This window comes from Phacochoerus africanus, chromosome 16 (assembly GCF_016906955.1).
Source record: "Phacochoerus africanus isolate WHEZ1 chromosome 16, ROS_Pafr_v1, whole genome shotgun sequence".
NCBI lineage: Eukaryota > Metazoa > Chordata > Mammalia > Artiodactyla > Suidae > Phacochoerus > Phacochoerus africanus.
The window spans coordinates 14,845,609-14,862,869 of record NC_062559.1 but is presented as its reverse complement, the minus strand read 5'-3'; the positions used below and the strand labels follow the sequence as shown (position 1 = coordinate 14,862,869).

The following is a 17,261-nucleotide window of genomic DNA, read 5'->3' as shown; positions in this document are numbered from 1 at the left end:
GCTTCTCAATAATATGCCACTGGTAACTTCTCAAGGTTTCTTGCCCAATTTCCCTAGTCCTAGCTTTAAAAAAATGACATTTGGAGATAAAGGAAGTTCATCAAGTTATCTTAGGATAATTAATCCCAAGCCTTCCAAGAGCTGCCCAGGCACTGCCTAGAAACCGCTCGTGGGGATGAGTGACATGGGCAAGCTTTTGATTACAGTTTCACGGAGAAAATACAAGAGCCCGCACCAGCTGGACACACAGGAGCATGGCTGTCAGGGCAAGATCACAAGGAGCCTCCAGGGGCAGGACTGGGAGTTTGGGCTTCCCTCGGAACCCAAGGCTGACCTCTGAGGGCTCGTAAGAGAGGACGTCAGGATACAGCTGCGAGATGTTGTAATGGAGGGAGGACCAGCTGAGGGGCAGGAGGTCAGGAGGCCAGGCTCGAGCATCAACGTCGTGGCAAGAGCGAACAGGTTCCTGAACCACGCCAGTGGCAACCAGAGAAGAGATAAAGAGTGGAAGGAAGAGGGAAAGGACTGGAGGAATCAAACCTGCTGGAGCTCCTACTCTGATGTAAATGCTGGTCTTGGGAGCAAAAAGCTGTGTGTAGATACTGAAGCCAAGGGCGGAAAAAGTATTCAGAATATTTAGCCTCACATTGGGAAATGTAAAAATACAACAGTAATGGCGTTCCCTTCGTGGCTCAGTGGTAACGAACCCGACTAGTATACATGAGGACACAGGTTCGATCCCTGGCCCCACTCAGAGAGCTAAAATATCCTGCATTGCCATAAGTTGCAGTATATGTCGCGGACACTGCTCAGATCTGGTGTTGGTGTGGCTGTGGCGTAGGCTGGCAGCTACAGCTCCGATTAGACCCCTAGCCTGGGAACCTCCATATGCCCCGCGTGTTGCCCTACAGAAATAAACAAACAAATAAATAAATATACAATAGTGGTAACAAAATTCAGCCAGATTTTCTATAGCAAGCTACTCAGAAAGGCTGCAAAATGACACCAATAAGGATGAATCCTGACCAGTCCTTGGATGCCTTCACAGTACACGTGTCTTTCTCAAAGGGACAAAGTGACACTATCCTATGAAATAGGCACAGTTGGCTGAATTACACTTTGATTTCAAGTCTCTCACAGCAAGAATGCTGAGTTTTCACTGCATCGTTTATTATAAGATCTGCCCTGTTTTCTTTTTGGCCCCATGACTACAGTTATGCAAATTCGGACCAATGGATGGAGGTCTGGCATTAACAGTTTTACCTTAGCTTGCCAACCGATTGAGGTGAAATTCACGTCACATAAAAGCAACCACTTTAAAGTGAGCAACTCCGTGGCATTTAATATGTTTACAGTGTTGTGCAATCACCGCCTCTATTTCCAAAGCCGTTAGTTTTAAAAACTAATAATGATGTCACTCTTACCACATGTGATAACTTTGGCAACATGAGGATAACATATGTAACTATTTAAAAACGGGTGGTCAACCAGGCCTTTAACTGAACATATACTAGACAGACAGAAGACACACACACACACACACTATTATCTCCGTCAGGGTTATTTCAAGTGTTGTAGCAGGAATTTTATTTCAAAAAATAGGCTCCCTGGAGTTTCACAACATATTAAATTCAAAAAATGAATTATTCTACTGATCTTTGATACAAATCTTATAAAAAGATGCCTTATACTCCTTTTACACAAGTACCTAAAGAGCTCTTAGTTAAACAAAAAAAGGCTAAAAGAGAGACTTCACTGTGCCATACCTTATGGGGATAGCTGGCCGCTTTCTTCCCAAATCAGCCTCAAAGAGGAAACCTTCCACGGCGATAAATAAAAACTGCGCAAATGTCACAATGTTCCCGCATCCTGGATGCTTCCTATGTAGTAAATAACAAAGAGAAAAAGGCACAGAAAACTGAGATAAAGGGCTCTAAGACTTGTCTTATTGATGGTTCAGAATAACAGGGAAGATAGATTTCTACCACCCACTGTCCTTCGTTATCTACGCAGTCGTACCCCATGGATCACACGCACTGAGCACAGACCCACAGAGAACCTCGGCTTTCCTCCTTCACTCTTCCTCAGGTGCAGCGGGCCTTGAGTGAGAAGCACTCTGATCATGCTCCTTCCTGGAACCATGATATAACTCTCTCCCAGTGAATCATAAGAAGTCGGTTATAGGTTCTTGTTGGCTTTTCAACTCTGGCCAGGCTACTCTTTAAAAACCCATATGCCTGAGAAGCCTCACCCTCCGAGATGGAGCGGGGCCCTGGAGTCTGTACTTTTGAAAGCTTCCCACTTGATCCTAAATGGATCCAGAGTTTATGACCACTATGGTAGGCCTGGGGAAAGGGCTGGGAGGTACAGGGGTGTGTGTGTTGCACAGGTAATTCTTATCTGTTGTCAAAGGGATGGGAACCAGTGTGCTCCACGGTGCTCAAAAGCACACAATGACATGCAGGATCCAGCGCTGCTGCTTACCTTGTGACAGTGGCAGTTATTTAATTACCCTAAGTTCAGTTTCTTTATCTTCAAAATGGGAACAGTATTAGTGCCTATCTCACTGGCTTACTGTAGAGTAAATAAGCCAGTCCCTGCAAAGCACTTAAGAGGGGAAAAAGGCAAAGATGTGAACTCTGGAATCTGGTACTCTCCAGAAAGTGGGCATAGATGGAAACTGCCTCAACAGAGCAAAGGCCATACGTGACAAACCCACAGCTAACATCATAGGCAATGGTGAGAAACTGAAAGCATTTCCTCTAAGATCAGGAGTAAAACAAGGATGTCCCCTCTCATCACTTTTATTCAACACAGTTTTGAAAGTTCTAGCCATGGCAATCAGAGAAGAAAAAGAAATACCAGAGCTGGTTCTTTGAAAAGATAAACAAAACTGATAAGCCTCTGGTCAGATGTACCAAGAAGAAAAGAGAGAGAACCCAAATAAACAAAATAAAAAATGAAAAAGGAGAAATCTCAGCTAACACTGCAGAAAAAAGGAAAAAAATAAGAGAATACTATGAACAACCTTATGCCAACAAATTTGACAGCCTAGAAAAAACAGAGACAAGTTTCTAGAAACATACAGCCCACCAAAATGAATCAAGAAGAAATAATGTAAATAGACCGATCACTAAAATTGAAATAGCATTTGTAAAAAAACAAAACAAAACAAAAAACCTCTCTACAAATAAAAGTCCAGGACCAAAGGCCTTCATAGGCGAATTCACCAAACATACAAAGAACTTATACCCATCCTCCTTAAACTCTTCTGAAAGATCGAAGAAAAAACACTCCCAAAGACATTCTATGAAACCACCACCCTAATACCAAAACCAAAGATACCACTAAAAAAGAAAATTACAGGCCAATATCTTTGATGAATATAGATGCAAAAGTTGTCAACAAAATTTTAGCAAACCAAATCCAACAACACATAAAAAAGATCATACACCACGACCAAGTGGAATTTGCCCCATTCACAAGGATAGTTCAACATACAGAAAGCAATGAATGTTAATATACCACATTAGCAAAAGAAAAGTCAAAAGACATAAGATCATCTCAAGAGACATAGAAAAAGCATTTGACAAAGTTCAATATCCATTCATAACACTCCTATCTAACTGGGTATAGAGCAAACATATCTCAACATACTAAAAGCCATTTATGACAAACCCACAGCCCATATAATATTCCACAGAAAAGCTGAACACCTTCTGCTAAAACCTGGAAGAAGACAAGGATGCCCACTCTCACCACTTCTATTCAACCAGTATTATAGGTCCTAGCCACAGTAGTCTGACAAGAAAAAGAAATAAAATGTATCCAAATCAGAAGGGAAGAGGTAAATTTGTCACTATATGTAGATAACGTAGTAATAAATATTTAAAAAAAACCCTAAGGACTCCACACAAAACCTACTAAATCTGATAACCCAGTTCAGCAAAGTAGCAGGATACAAAATTAACATTTGGAAATCAGTGCATTTTTTTTTGCTTTTTAGAGCCACACCCATGGGATATGGAATTTCCCAGGCTAATGGTTGAACCGGAGCTACAGATGCCTGCAATGCAGGATCCAAGTCGTGTCTGCAACCTACACCACAGCTCACAGCAAGGCCAGATCCTTGACCCACTGAGTGAGGCAAAGGATCAAACCTGCATCCTCATGGATAGTAGACAGGTTTATCTGCCCTGAGCCAAAATAGGAATCCCTTAGTTGCATTTTTGTATACTAACAATGAAATATCAGAAAGAATGTTGGGAAAAAAACCCAAAACTTTAAAATGGCATCACCCCCCCCAACCCCGCAAAACCCCACCTAGGAATAAACCTGACCAAGGAAGTAAAAAACTTACAGGCTGAGAACTACAAAACATTAATAAAGGAAATTAAAGAGGGTTAAAAAAAAAAAAAAAGGTATCCTATGCTCTTGGACTCTTGGATTGGAACAATTAAAATTGTTAAAATGACAATACTACCCAAAACAATCTACAGATTTAATGCAATCTCTACCAAATTATCCATGACATTTTTCACAGAACTAGAACAAATAATCCAAAAATTTATATGGAACCACAAAAGACCCAGAATTACCATAGCAATCCTGGGGGTTCAGAGGAAGCAGGAGGTACAACTCTCCCAGATTTAAAACAATTCTACAAACCTATGGCAATGAGAATGGTGTGATCTTGGTACAAAAAAAGACCTATGGATCAATGGAATGGGACTAGAGCCTAGAAATAAATATCTACATTCAATTAATCTTTAACACAGGAAGCAAGAACATAAAAGTGGGAAAAAGCAGTCTCTTCAGCAAATAGTGCTGGGAAAATTGGACAGCTGCATGTAAATCAATGAAAGCAGAACACACCCTCACACCATGCACACAAATAAACTCAAAATGGTTTATAAACTTTAATATAAGACATGACACCATAAAATTCCTGGAAGAGACCATAGGCAAAACATTCTCTAACATAAAATGTATAAATGTTTTATTAGGTCAATTTCCCAAGACAATAGAAATAAAAACAAAAATAAATAAATGGGACCCAACTAAACTTATGAGCTGTGGCATAGCAAAGGAAACCATTAAAAAAAAACAAAGAGACAACCTATAGAATGGGAGAAAACATTTGCAAGTGATGCAACCAACAAAGGCTTCATCTCCAAAATATAAAAACAACTCATACAACTCAATAACAACAACAAACAACCCAACTGAAAAATGGACAGAAGACCTAAACAGACATTTTTCCAAAGACATACGGATGGATAGGAGGCACATGAAAAGATGCTCATCATCACTAATTATTAGAGAAATGCAAGTCAAAACTTCAATGAGTACCACCTCACACAAGTCAGAATGGCTACTAAAAAGTCTACAAATAACAAATGCTGGAGAGGATGTGGAGAAAAGGGAACCATCCTTTACTGCTTGCGGGAATGTAAATTGGCACAACCACTATGGAAAACAGTATGGAGGTTCCTCAGAAAACTAAATATAGAACTACCACATGGGAGTTCCCGTCGGGGCACAGTGGAAATGAATCTGACTAGGAACCATGAGGTTGCATGTTCAATCCCTGACTCGCTCACTGGGTTAAGGATCTGGCATTGCTGTGAGCTGTGGTGTAGATCACAGATGCAGCTCTGATCCTACGTTGCTTCAGCTATGGTGCAGGCCAGCAGGTATAGCTTCAATTTGACCCCTAGCCTGGGAACCTCCAGAAATCCCAGTCCTGGACATGAATCCAGATTAAACTTTCATTCAAAAAGATACATGCACCCCTATGTTGATGGCAGCAATATTCACAATAGCCAAGACATGGAAACAACCTAAATGTCCACTGACAGATGAATTCATTAAGAAGTGGTACAATGGAATACTACTCAGCCATAAAAAAGAAAATGCCACTTGTAGCAACATGAATGCAACTAGAGATTATCACACTAAGTGAGCAAAGTCTGAAAGAGAAAAACAAGTATCATATGATATCACTTACACGTGGAATCTAAAATATGGCACAAATGAACTTCTCTACAAAACGCAAACAGCCTCACAGACATAGGGAATAGACTTGCAGTTGCCAGTGAGGAGGTAGGAAGGAGTGGGAGGGACTGGGAGTTTGGGGTTAGTAAATGCAAACTAGTACATTTAGAATGGATAAGCAATGAAGTCCTACTATATAGCACAGGGAACTATAGCCAGCCTCCTGGGACAGACCATGATGGAAAAGAATATTAAAAAAAAAAAAAAAAGAATATGTGTACACACACATACATGTATAACTGCACTGTTTTTCTGTACAACAGAAATTGGCACAACACTGTAAATCAACTATAATTTTTAAAAAATACAATAAAAAAATAAAAGGAATCCAAATGGAAAAGAAGAAGTAAAACTGTCACTGTTTGCTTATGATATGATACTACACATAGAAAATCCTAAAGATACTACCAGAAAACTACTGGAGCTCATCAATGGACTCAGTAAAATTGCAGGATACAAAATTAATACATAGAAATCTCTTGCATTTCTATGCACTAGCAATGAAAGATCAAAAAGAGAAATTAAGGAGTTCCCGTCGTGGCTCAGTGGTTAACAAATCCAACTAGGAACCATGATGTTGCGGGTTCGATCCCAGCCCTTGCTCAGTGGGTTAAGGATCCGGCATTGCCATGAGCTGTGGTGTAGGTTGTAGACACAGCTCGGATCTGGTGTGGTGTAGGCCGGCGGCTACAGCTCCAATCAGACCCCTAGCCTGGGAACCTCCATATGCCACAGATGCAGCCCTAGAAAGACAAAAAGACCAAAAAAAAAAAAAAAATTTTTTAAGAAAACAATCGCAATTATCACCACATTTAAAGTAATAAAATACCTAGGAATAAACCTACCTAAGGAGACAAAAGATCTGTACTCTAAAAACTATAAGATACTGATGAAAGAAATGAAAGGTGACAGGTAGGTGGGAATATATACCATATTCTTGGATTGGAAAAATCAATAATGTCAAAATGACTATACTCCCCAAAGCAACCTACAGATTCAATGCAATCCCTATCAAGTTATCAAGGGCATCTTTCACAGAAATAGAACAAAAAAAGTTTAATTTGTATGGAGACATAAAAGATCCCAAATAGCCAAAGCAATATTGAAAAACAAAAACAGAACCAAAGGAATCAAGCGTCCTGACTTCAGACTATATTAAAAAGCTCCAGTCATCAAAAGATTATGGTACCAACACAACAACAGCAACACACATGAGTGAAACAGGATAGAAAGCCCAGAATAAACCCAAGCACCCAAGGTCAACTAATCTATGACAAAGGAGGAAAGAACATACAGTGGAAGAAAGACAGTCTTTAATAAGTGGTGCTGGGAAAACTGGACAGCTACATGTCAAAGAATGCAATTAGAACATTTTCTAACATTGTACACAAAAATAAACTCAAAATGGATTAAAGACCTAAATGTAACACCTGATACTATGAAACTCTTAGAGGAAAACATACCCAGGACACTCCTTGACATATATCACGGCAATATCCTTTTGGATCCACCTCCTAGAGTAATGAAAATAAAAACAAAAACAAACAAGTGGGACCTAATTAAATGAAAAGCTTTTGCACACCAAAGGAATCCATAAACAAAATGAAAAGACAACCCAAAAAATGAGATAAAATATTTGCAAACAGGGATTAATCTCCAAAACGTATAGACAGCTCATGCAGCTCAATATCAAAAAAAATCAAACTACCAAACAAAAAATAGGCAGATGGGAGCTCCCGTCATGGCGCAGTGGTTAACGAATCCGACTAGGAACCATGAGGTTGTGGGTTCGGTCCCTGCCCTTGCTCAGTGGGTTAATGATCCGGCGTTGCCGTGAGCTGTGGTGTAGGTTGCAGACATGGCTCGGATCCCGAGTTGCTGTGGCTCTGGCGTAGGCTTGGCAGCTACGGCTCCGATTGGTTTGGACCCTAGCCTGGGAACCTCCATATGCCGAGGGAGCAGCCCAAAGAAATAGCAAAAAGACAAAAAAAAAAATAGGCAGATGATCTAAATAGGCAGACGATCTACTTCTCCAAAGAAGACATACAGGTAACCAAAAAGCACATGAAAAAATGCTCAAATCACTAATTATTAAAAAAATGCAAATCAAAGCCATAATAAGGTATCACCTCACATGATCAGTCAGAATGGCCATAAGTCTACAATCAACAAATGCTGGAGAGGGTGGGAGGAAAAGAGAAGCCGCCTACCTCTTGGTGGGGATGTAAAGTGGTGCAGCCACAATAGAAAACAGTACAGAGGGTCCTCAAAAAGCTACCATATAACCCAGCAACTCCACGCCTGGGGCATATATCTGGAGAAAAACTAATTCTAAAAGATATATGCACCCCAACGTTCACTGCTGCACTATTTGCAATAGCAAAGACATGGAAACAACCTAAATGTCCACCGATAGAGGGATGGATAAAGAAGATGTGGCACATATACATGATGGACTACTACTCAGCCATAAAAAGTGAAACAATGCCACTTAAAGCAACATGGATGGACCTAGAGATTATCATACTAAGTTAGGCAGACAGAGAAAAACAAATATCACATATCACTTACACGTGGAATGCTTAAAAATGATATAAATGAACCTATTTACAAAACAGAAAGAGACTCACAGACATAGAAAACAAACTTCTGGTTACCAAAGGGGGTGGGTTGGAGAGAGAAATCAGGAGTTTGGGATTAACATACACATACTACTACATAAGGGGACCTACGGTAAAGCACAGGGAACTCTACTCAATGTTCTGTAATACCCTACATGGGAAAAGAATCTGAAAAAGAATAGATATATGTATATGCATAACAATCACTTTGCTATACACCTGCAACTAATACAAAACTGTCAATCAAGTCTACTCCAATATAAAAGTTAAATTGAAAAAAAAAAAGGATCTTATAAACTGAAAGACCTTCAATCTGAGTAGCCCTTTCAAAGACATTTATATTCACGAATTTTTTTCACCTCTAAAACGGAAGTGATACATTTTTAACGCCGCAGTAAGAAATCAATGAGAAAATATACAGAAAGTGCCAAGCACAACACTTAGTCCAAAAGGGGCTCATTAAGCTTCTTGCCTTCTCTTCTATTTTCTCTTTAGCAAAAGCCTAGGCCAATCCAATTAAAGAATAATTACCAAGAACCTATTGTGGGTACAGTTAGGTGCCGGCTGTGAGGGGGCTGCCGATGTAAACAAGACCTGATCCCTGTCAAACACAGAGTATGAGGCTGCAGGAACCAGTGTCCTGTGGGAATGGTGGGAGGGCCATCCTATTCAGCTTCATGCCCCCGTCTCTGGCACAGGGCCTGGCTGTCACTCAAGCAACTGAACGAATGTGGGCATGCCTCACTCGGAGCAAACATGATCTAGACTTCGGATTGTAGGAAAGCTGAAAATAAACGATTTCAAAAAATGATTCATTTTAAAACTGTATTCTTCATAGCAATTGTAAAAGTCATCATAATTTTTAATGTTATCTTTGTTTAGGGAGATAGGTATTATTCCCTACTGAGAAGACGCTGAGGGCCAGCTGGCCAATAAACGGTGTTTGCAGATCCCCTTATTCTCATCATTATTATTATTTTACAATGTAGTGGATTTTAGCATATTTAGAGTTGTGCAGCCATTACCATTATTTATTTACTGCCCCCTCCCCTTTTTTTGGGGCCGCACTTGCAGCATATGAAGTTCCCAGGCTAGGGGTGGAATCTGAGCTGTAGCTGCCGTCCACATCACAGCAATGCAGGATCCAAGCCACATCTGTGACCTAGACCACAGCTCATGGCAAACTCGGGATCCTTAACCCACTGTGCCAGGCCAGGGATCGAACCTGCATCCTCATGGATACTAGTCAGGTTCATTACCACTGAGCCAGGACGGGAACTCCCATTACCATTATTTAATTAGGCCACTTCCAAATGAAATCCCATACCCATTCCCATTAGGAGCCACTCCCCTTGACAATTCTAATCTACTTTGTCTCTATTTCAATAGGATTTTTACATCTCCCTAATGTACTCAATTCAATTTTTTAAAAATCAACTTAGGGAGGTTTTTAAGAACACACTGCCGTATGGCTAACAGCGGAATTACTTATTTTACCTTGAATAATTCATTTTAAAACTTCAGAGTACAAACCTAGATCCTTTTCCCCTAGATCACTTGTCTTCTTGAACTTTATTCCTCAGGAATTATAATCACTAACTGTAAACAGTATCTCTTTGAATTCTCTTGGGCAAGAATCCAAATCTTTAATTTTTTTTTTAAAAAAGAAGTAATTAATTCTAACGAAAAAGAATGGGCAGATAGCTTAAGGCGTCTGTATTTCTTATTCTAGATTTAGCAAGCATCCTCATTTGATTCAACATTAGGCACTTGATTGAAAAAGAAAATGTTGGGGGGAGTTCCCGTCGTGGCACAGTGGTTAACGAATCTGACTAGGAACCATGAGGTTGTGGGTTCGATCCCTGCCCTTGCTCAATGGGTTAACGATCCGGCGTTGCCGTGAGCTGTAGTGTAGGTCACAGACGCGGCTCGGATCCCGCATTGCTGTGGCACTGGTGTAGGCTGGCAGCTACAGCTCCGATTAGACCCCTAGCCTGGGAACCTCCATATGCCGCGGGAGCGGCCCAAGATATGGCAAAAAGACAAAAAATAAATAAATAAAATTAAAAAAAAAAAAGAAAATGTTGGGGGATTGTTTGAGCTGGTGTGTGCAGATCTCATTTCCAAAGTAGAACATAAACTCTCAGAGCGAGATCAAGGCATCCATTCATTACTTCACATCTGGTGCTTTATATTTTATTATAGCTCCTAGTCATAGGTATGAAATCAGAGAGAAAAACCTAAATTTGTTTTCCAATTTAAGGGAAAATGTTTTAAAATGTTCGCTTCTCCCTACAAGTCACTTTAGCATTTCCATTCCAACTCCATGTCCTACTTGCCACTTTCAAGGGCAATTAATGATTCCAGGGAGGCCACTGAAGAAGCAGTTTCTGTAGTGACTTTCCACTGTAATGTCCCAAGATAAAGACACAAATTATAAGAAGGCCGACTCTTCAAAGAACCTTAAAGACCATCTGGTCCATCCAGCTCTTATTTTCTTGATCTGAACCATGCTAAGTTCTGAGTTGCCCAAGCCAATCAGGAAAAAGCTGCTATTCAGTCTGTGGTACCAGTCATTAAATTACCAAAGGTACCCCTTACCACTTTATGAAAACCCATCGCAGTAGGCAAACATTCAGGTGTGCAAGGAAGATAAGGAAAAAAAAAAGGAATAATGATTTCTTTTTAACAAAGTATTTGAAGTATTCTAAACAGAAGTCCCTATAATGCAGAAAAACATTCTGTAAAGTGAAATTTACCCACAACTTTTCGGAAGTAGCTCGTAAAACAGTGTATACGTATATTGAAACAAAAATTGTTAGAAGGGGAACCTACTGAGAGCTTCAGGCTTTGCACCTGCATCTCATTTAATGCTTCAAAACCACGTGAGGCTAGTAGAGCCATCACTGACTGCCCTTTTATGACTGAGAGCAGACTGGCGAGATCAAGTAATTTAGCTCAGGGCTCACAACTAGTTTAAAAAAAAAAAAAAAAGGGCCTTCAGCTGCTAGCATATTCTGACATTATACAGCCTTTGGCAAAATTTAATTTAATGGCATATTCAACACAAATATCACACTGTTATTCTCTGCCCTTCATTTCCATGGTTGGCCTGATTTTATCACATTTTTATATTTTTAAATCAATTTCCAAAGTGACCTTCCTTTAAAGAGTACCAACTGACAGCTGGATACATTTTCACAGCCCTCACTGGCTACTCCCAAGAAGGACAAATGACAGATCTTTATCAACATTTTTTGCACAACAAAATTATTATCTCTGTAAAAATTAACCCCACAGAGTTTACCGTATGTAAACGGGTTGCTTCAGAATGACAGTCAATGGTATCATGAAAATAAAACACATTTCTAGTAGGCACTACATGAGGACTTGGGTAACTAAAACCATAGGCTGCTCAAGTTCAAAAATAACAGGGAGGTTGAAAAAGGTATTGGACTAGATGTTTAGATGCCTGGGTTCCAGTTCTGGTTCTGCCCCTTACAAGTAGTAAAAGACAGGTAACCTCTTGACCTATTTCGTACACGAGACTGTTCTGATGGTCAAAAGAGATAATTGTAGATTTAAAAATCTGGCACTAAAGAATACCGTAGATATTACTTTACAGGTGGACAAAAGGAAGCCCAGAGAGGCTAAATAACTTAAAAAGGTCACACAGCCAGGGGATGACAGAGCTAAAGACTGAAAGTCATAACAGATTTTCAGTCATGAGCGTTTTCCAATCCACTTGTTGCCTTTGCTGTAACAGCTTCTACTCAATGAACTTTGCACATTACTCAACATTATTTGCGTGCCATCTCCAAGCTACCCTAGTGTCCCTTTGAGGAAGTGTCAGAACCCTTCTTAACTTATTATAAGAAGTTACACCTCAAAATGAAAATTTTCTAATTCAGTATCTTAATGCTGGAAATGTTATCTCCGGTCAAATGGACCGAGCTTCCGCATAAGTAAGAATTCGTTTTACCTCCTCCCTGAGGTATATTGGGCAAAGTATCCATAACCACCTCTGAGGCCAATTAAAGAAATGCTTTGCAGGCCACTTTAATACAACGGAAACTTTCTTTGCAGTGTGTACCAAATCAGACTTTTTAAGTCCAAGCTTTGCTCAAGTCTTAAGTGTAGCACTAACTGGAGGAACCTTGGAGTCTGCCACGAGAGCCCTGCCGACCTTGGAAGAAAAACTCACCCGGCTTCGATCCCCTGGAGTGTGAAAAAGGGGTGACGAAAGCAACAAGCCTAGAGTTCCCCTCGAGGTATGCCGTGAAACTATTGGGTGGGAAGAGCAGACGGTGCTCAGGCTTACTGCAGCCAACTCAGCGGTCTCACCCCAGCCTCCGCGCCCCCGGAGTTGGGGAGCGGCCGGGGGGACGGCGCGCGGAGGCGTCCCTCTTCCGGCTTCTTTAATGGGGTCACTCACCGGGCCAGGAGCTCTAGGAAGATCACGTTGCTGCAGCAGCCTGCGAAAACCAGGCCCACGGCGAAAGCCGGGTGCATGGCTGGGGCAGGGGAAGGAGAGGGAGCGCGCGGAGGAAGCAAGCGCGCGGAGGAAGCGCCCGCCTATACCGCTACCCTAGAAAGCCGGGATGCTGCCTCGCCACGGCAATGAACATCACCACCGTCCCAGAGTGCTGCTCTCCTCCGGGCCGCAGCGGTTCCCCCTCTCCCCGCTGCCGTCACTAACGCGGCCGACCAAGGAACTGTGGTTCGCAGTCTTCCGTAGACCCATTCATCCGAGGGGGCGTTCAAGTCCGGACCGGACTACACTTCCCAGGATGCCGCGCGCCCCTGCGTCAAACTGTGACGTACCCCGCCTGCGTCGGGCTGCTTCACCGGAGAGGAGAGAGGGGCAAGGTGCCCGTCATGCCTCGCGCAGTAGGAAGGCGCGGGGCTTTCTGGGAAGTGAAGTTGCAACGCTGTCACTGTTGTTTCTTCGGAGATCGCCAAGAACTCCGAAAAGGATTCGTACATCACTTTCACAATAAACTCGCAGCTGAAGGCATTAGAACTACAGGCCCGTGTTTGATTGATCCGTTGGAGGTGTTCTAGTATCTGAAAGATCTCCTGAATTGGGAGAAAGTAGAAATGCCACAGAACTTCCTTTTGAAAAGAATATAGAACTCAGGAAGTTCTGGGATTGAATCTTGGCTCAGCCACTGATCAGCTGAGCAATCTCAGGCAACTGCTTTGAGCCTCCATCTCAGCATAGGTAAAGACGGAAACAGCAATGCCCCTCTTAACCTGGCTGTTGTGAGGATTAAAAACTATGATCACGAGTTCCCATCGTGGCGCAGTGGTTAACGAATCCGACTAGGAACCATGAGGTTGCGGGTTCGGTCCCTGCCCTTGCTCAGTGGGTTAACGATCCGGCGTTGCTGTGAGCTGTCGTGTAGGTTGCAGACGCGGCTCGGATCCCGCGTTGCTGTGGCTCTGGCGTAGGCCAGTGGCTGCAGCTCCGATTCGACCCCTAGCCTGGGAACCTCCATATGCCATGGAAGCGGCCCAGAGAAATAGCAAAAAACAAACAAACAAACAAAAAAACTATGATCACCTGGAGATCTTGTTAAAATGCAGACTCTGATTCAGTAGACCTGCGGTGGGACCTGAGGTTCTGCATGTTTAACAAGTTCCCAGGTGTGGAGATGCTACAGACTTGTCGACCACCCTTTGAAGAGCCTATAAAACGGTTAATTCTAGAGATTTTCTATCTCCCCCTCTTAGTGGCTCGGGGACTTTGTGCCAGCCAACCAGCCATCTAGGCTCCTTTTTCCTTTAGTCTACAATCATGCTCAAATAAGTTAACTTGTCCTTCTCTTTCACTTTAACACTAGATATCTTTTAAAAGTAAGCTAGAGTCACAATCTCTGCTTTTTACTCTGATCAAAGCCAGATTATTGAAAGTGGTCTCATTTAGAGTCCCTATGATCTCAATTGTCAAAACCATATACCACAGGTTCACCTTATTTGATCTTGCAAAAGCTTTTGACAATGAAAGCCCAATCCTCTTGACAGTCTCTTGTCTATCCGCTTAGAAGACTCAAGTCTCCTGTTGCTCTTTCTACTTCTCTGACTTATCTTTTTCAGATTTCTTTTTGGGCTTTTCCTCTTCTGCCTACTGAAGTCTCCTTCCAAAGTTCCATCGCTTGTCCCCTCCTACTGTTGCCCTGAACCCATTCTATTGATGACCTCATCTCTGTAACTTCATCCATCACTGGATGTAACTGATCTTACATGTATGTAGATGTACAGCTCCAATCTCCTGTGTGCCTTTAATCAATGTGTCCAACTGCTTATTTGCCATTTTCACTATATATCCTTGTAAATCCCTCAACATCCAGCATATACTGTTCATTTTCCCAAATAGGCCCTTATTTCTATTAAGGACATTATCCACTGGGAAAAAAAAAACACCTGAGATATATTCACAGGGTTTTCTTCCTTCCCATTATACATTTATCACTACATCCTGTCCATTCTGCCTCACAAGTATCTCTAGAATCCAGCCTCCCCTCTCAGTTTCCATCCATGTCCTCTCATCCTCCTCACAAGTCCTCCTAGCATATCTTGGCACCTTCAGCCGCTGCCTTCTTCAACCCATTCTCCATGCTGTCTCCACAGTTTCCAAAAACAGACTCAAACTCTTCATGTCACCCTGCTATTCCAAGATGTCTGTTCCAATAATCTAGGACTGTGTGACATACAACCCCAAAATGTGATGATTCAAAATGTAATACAGAACAGAGAGATTTCTCCCTCTCTCTTTCTCTCTTCTTTCTCTCTCACACACAGTTCTCTTTGTTTACAGTGTCAACACACAGCTAGTCCTTTCTCCACTGGGATTTTGGATACAGTTGTGGCCAGATGTCAGCTAAAGCTGGAGTCATCTGAAGCCTGACTGGGCTGATGAACGGCTCTCTCATCGTGGCCTCTCTTAGGCTGTGCTTCCTCACAATATTATAGACTCACGATAGCTAGACTTCTTACAGGGTGGCTAGCTCTCCTTAGAACAAGCATTCCAAGAAATCAAGGCAGAAGCTGTCGTGGCCTCAGGAGTCACACAGCGTCTCTTGCACCAAATTCTATTAGTTCCACTGGCCAACCCAGATTCATTGTGGGAGGAGAGTGGCAAAGACATCAGCTATGTGTGTGTGTTGAGGGGGGAGGCATCTTTGAAGATTAGCGGTATAATGTTTCTTGGCTTCTTATGTGAAGTTCATACTCTATGAAAGGCATACAAACATGTCACCATCGAGCCTCAGCCTATGTTTCCCCTCTTGCCATTCCTTCCAGCGCTACCTGGCCCCCTGCCACACTCAACACTCTGTTCTCTCACTTTCAAAATTCACATCTGTGCATGTGCTGTCCTGCCTGCCCTGACTACCCTTTTCTCTTTGGCCAGCTCCTGCTCATCCTTTTATGGCATGGAGGACAGAGGAGTGAGCAGATGCTTCTACATTGTGCAGGGGGAAGGTCCCCTGCTGAGACATAACTTTTCTGTGTGTGGTCTTTCAATGCATTATTCATGGCTCCCTCCTCTGTATCTCCAGCACTCCATTCATACCTAAACCCATCCATGAATCATGTTGTGTTGTAATTATACATATTCATGTTGGCCTTCTCCTTAACCCTTTAGACCATGCCCCTTTGTGGACAGGAACCAAGAATAACAAATTCATCTCTAGATCCTCAGCATTATATACAGTGACATTATATAATGTGGACACAGACTTTTTGTTGAATGAATGAATAAATGAGCTTGACTTCATTGTTTGAGTCGAATAATTCATACCTCATAAATTCAATAAATATATAATATTTTTCAGCCTGCCCAATTTCTGAAATGTAAACATCAAAAATGCACGGCTCAAGTAAGTCAGAAAGAGAAAAATACCGTGTTTCACTTAGATGTGGAATCTAAAATATGGCACAAACGAACCAATCTGAAAAACAGAAACGGACTCACAGACATAGACAACAGACCTGTGGTTGCCAACGGGGAGAGAGGAGGAAGTGGGATGGATGAGGAGTTTGGGGTAGGTTGATGCAAATTATGGCATTTAGGATGGATAAGCAGTGAGGTCCTGCTGTACAGCACAGCAAACTATATCCAATCTCTTGGGCTAGAACATGATGGAAGATAGAATGAGGGGAAAAAATGTAAATATGTATGACTGGGTCATTATGCTGTACAGCAGAAATTGACACAACCCGGTAAATCAACTATACCTTAATAAAAATAAAGTATTTTCAGAAAATGCACTGTTCAATGAGTTGGCATCAACAACACATATAACCAATCCCACAGCCAGGAAACACAACATGACCGGCACTCCTGAAGATCCCTCTGCCCCATTCCAACCACTAATCCCCTCCAGCAATAACCATTTTTCTTACTTTCTAGCATCAGAGATCAGCTGTGCCTGTTTTTGAATTTGACATAAATGAAATTATACAAAATATTTTCTTTTGTTTGCGCTTCTTTCACTCAACGTTATGTTTGTTGGTTCATCTGCGTTGTTGCATGTACTTGGAGTTCATGTATTCTCCTTGCTGGATAGCATTCGCTTG

At 41.8% G+C, this 17,261-nt stretch overlaps 1 protein-coding gene across 2 annotated transcripts in view; it reads right to left on the bottom strand.

The window, feature by feature from the left end:
- The window catches only part of SLC35B4 (solute carrier family 35 member B4), a 31,438-nt gene extending 17,939 nt beyond the window's left edge, over positions 1-13,499 (bottom strand). The window contains exons 1-2 of one of the 2 annotated variants that reach the window (XM_047763601.1): positions 13,114-13,499; positions 1,767-1,880 (exon numbers count right to left, since the gene is read on the bottom strand). In XM_047763601.1, the coding sequence (XP_047619557.1) occupies positions 1,767-1,880; positions 13,114-13,190 (191 nt within the window). In that variant the 5' untranslated portion in view covers positions 13,191-13,499. Of the gene's footprint in view, positions 1-1,766; positions 1,881-12,882 lie in introns of both variants that reach the window. The other variant, XM_047763602.1, reaches the window with a different exon arrangement.
- Between the last annotated feature and the right edge of the window lie 3,762 nt (positions 13,500-17,261).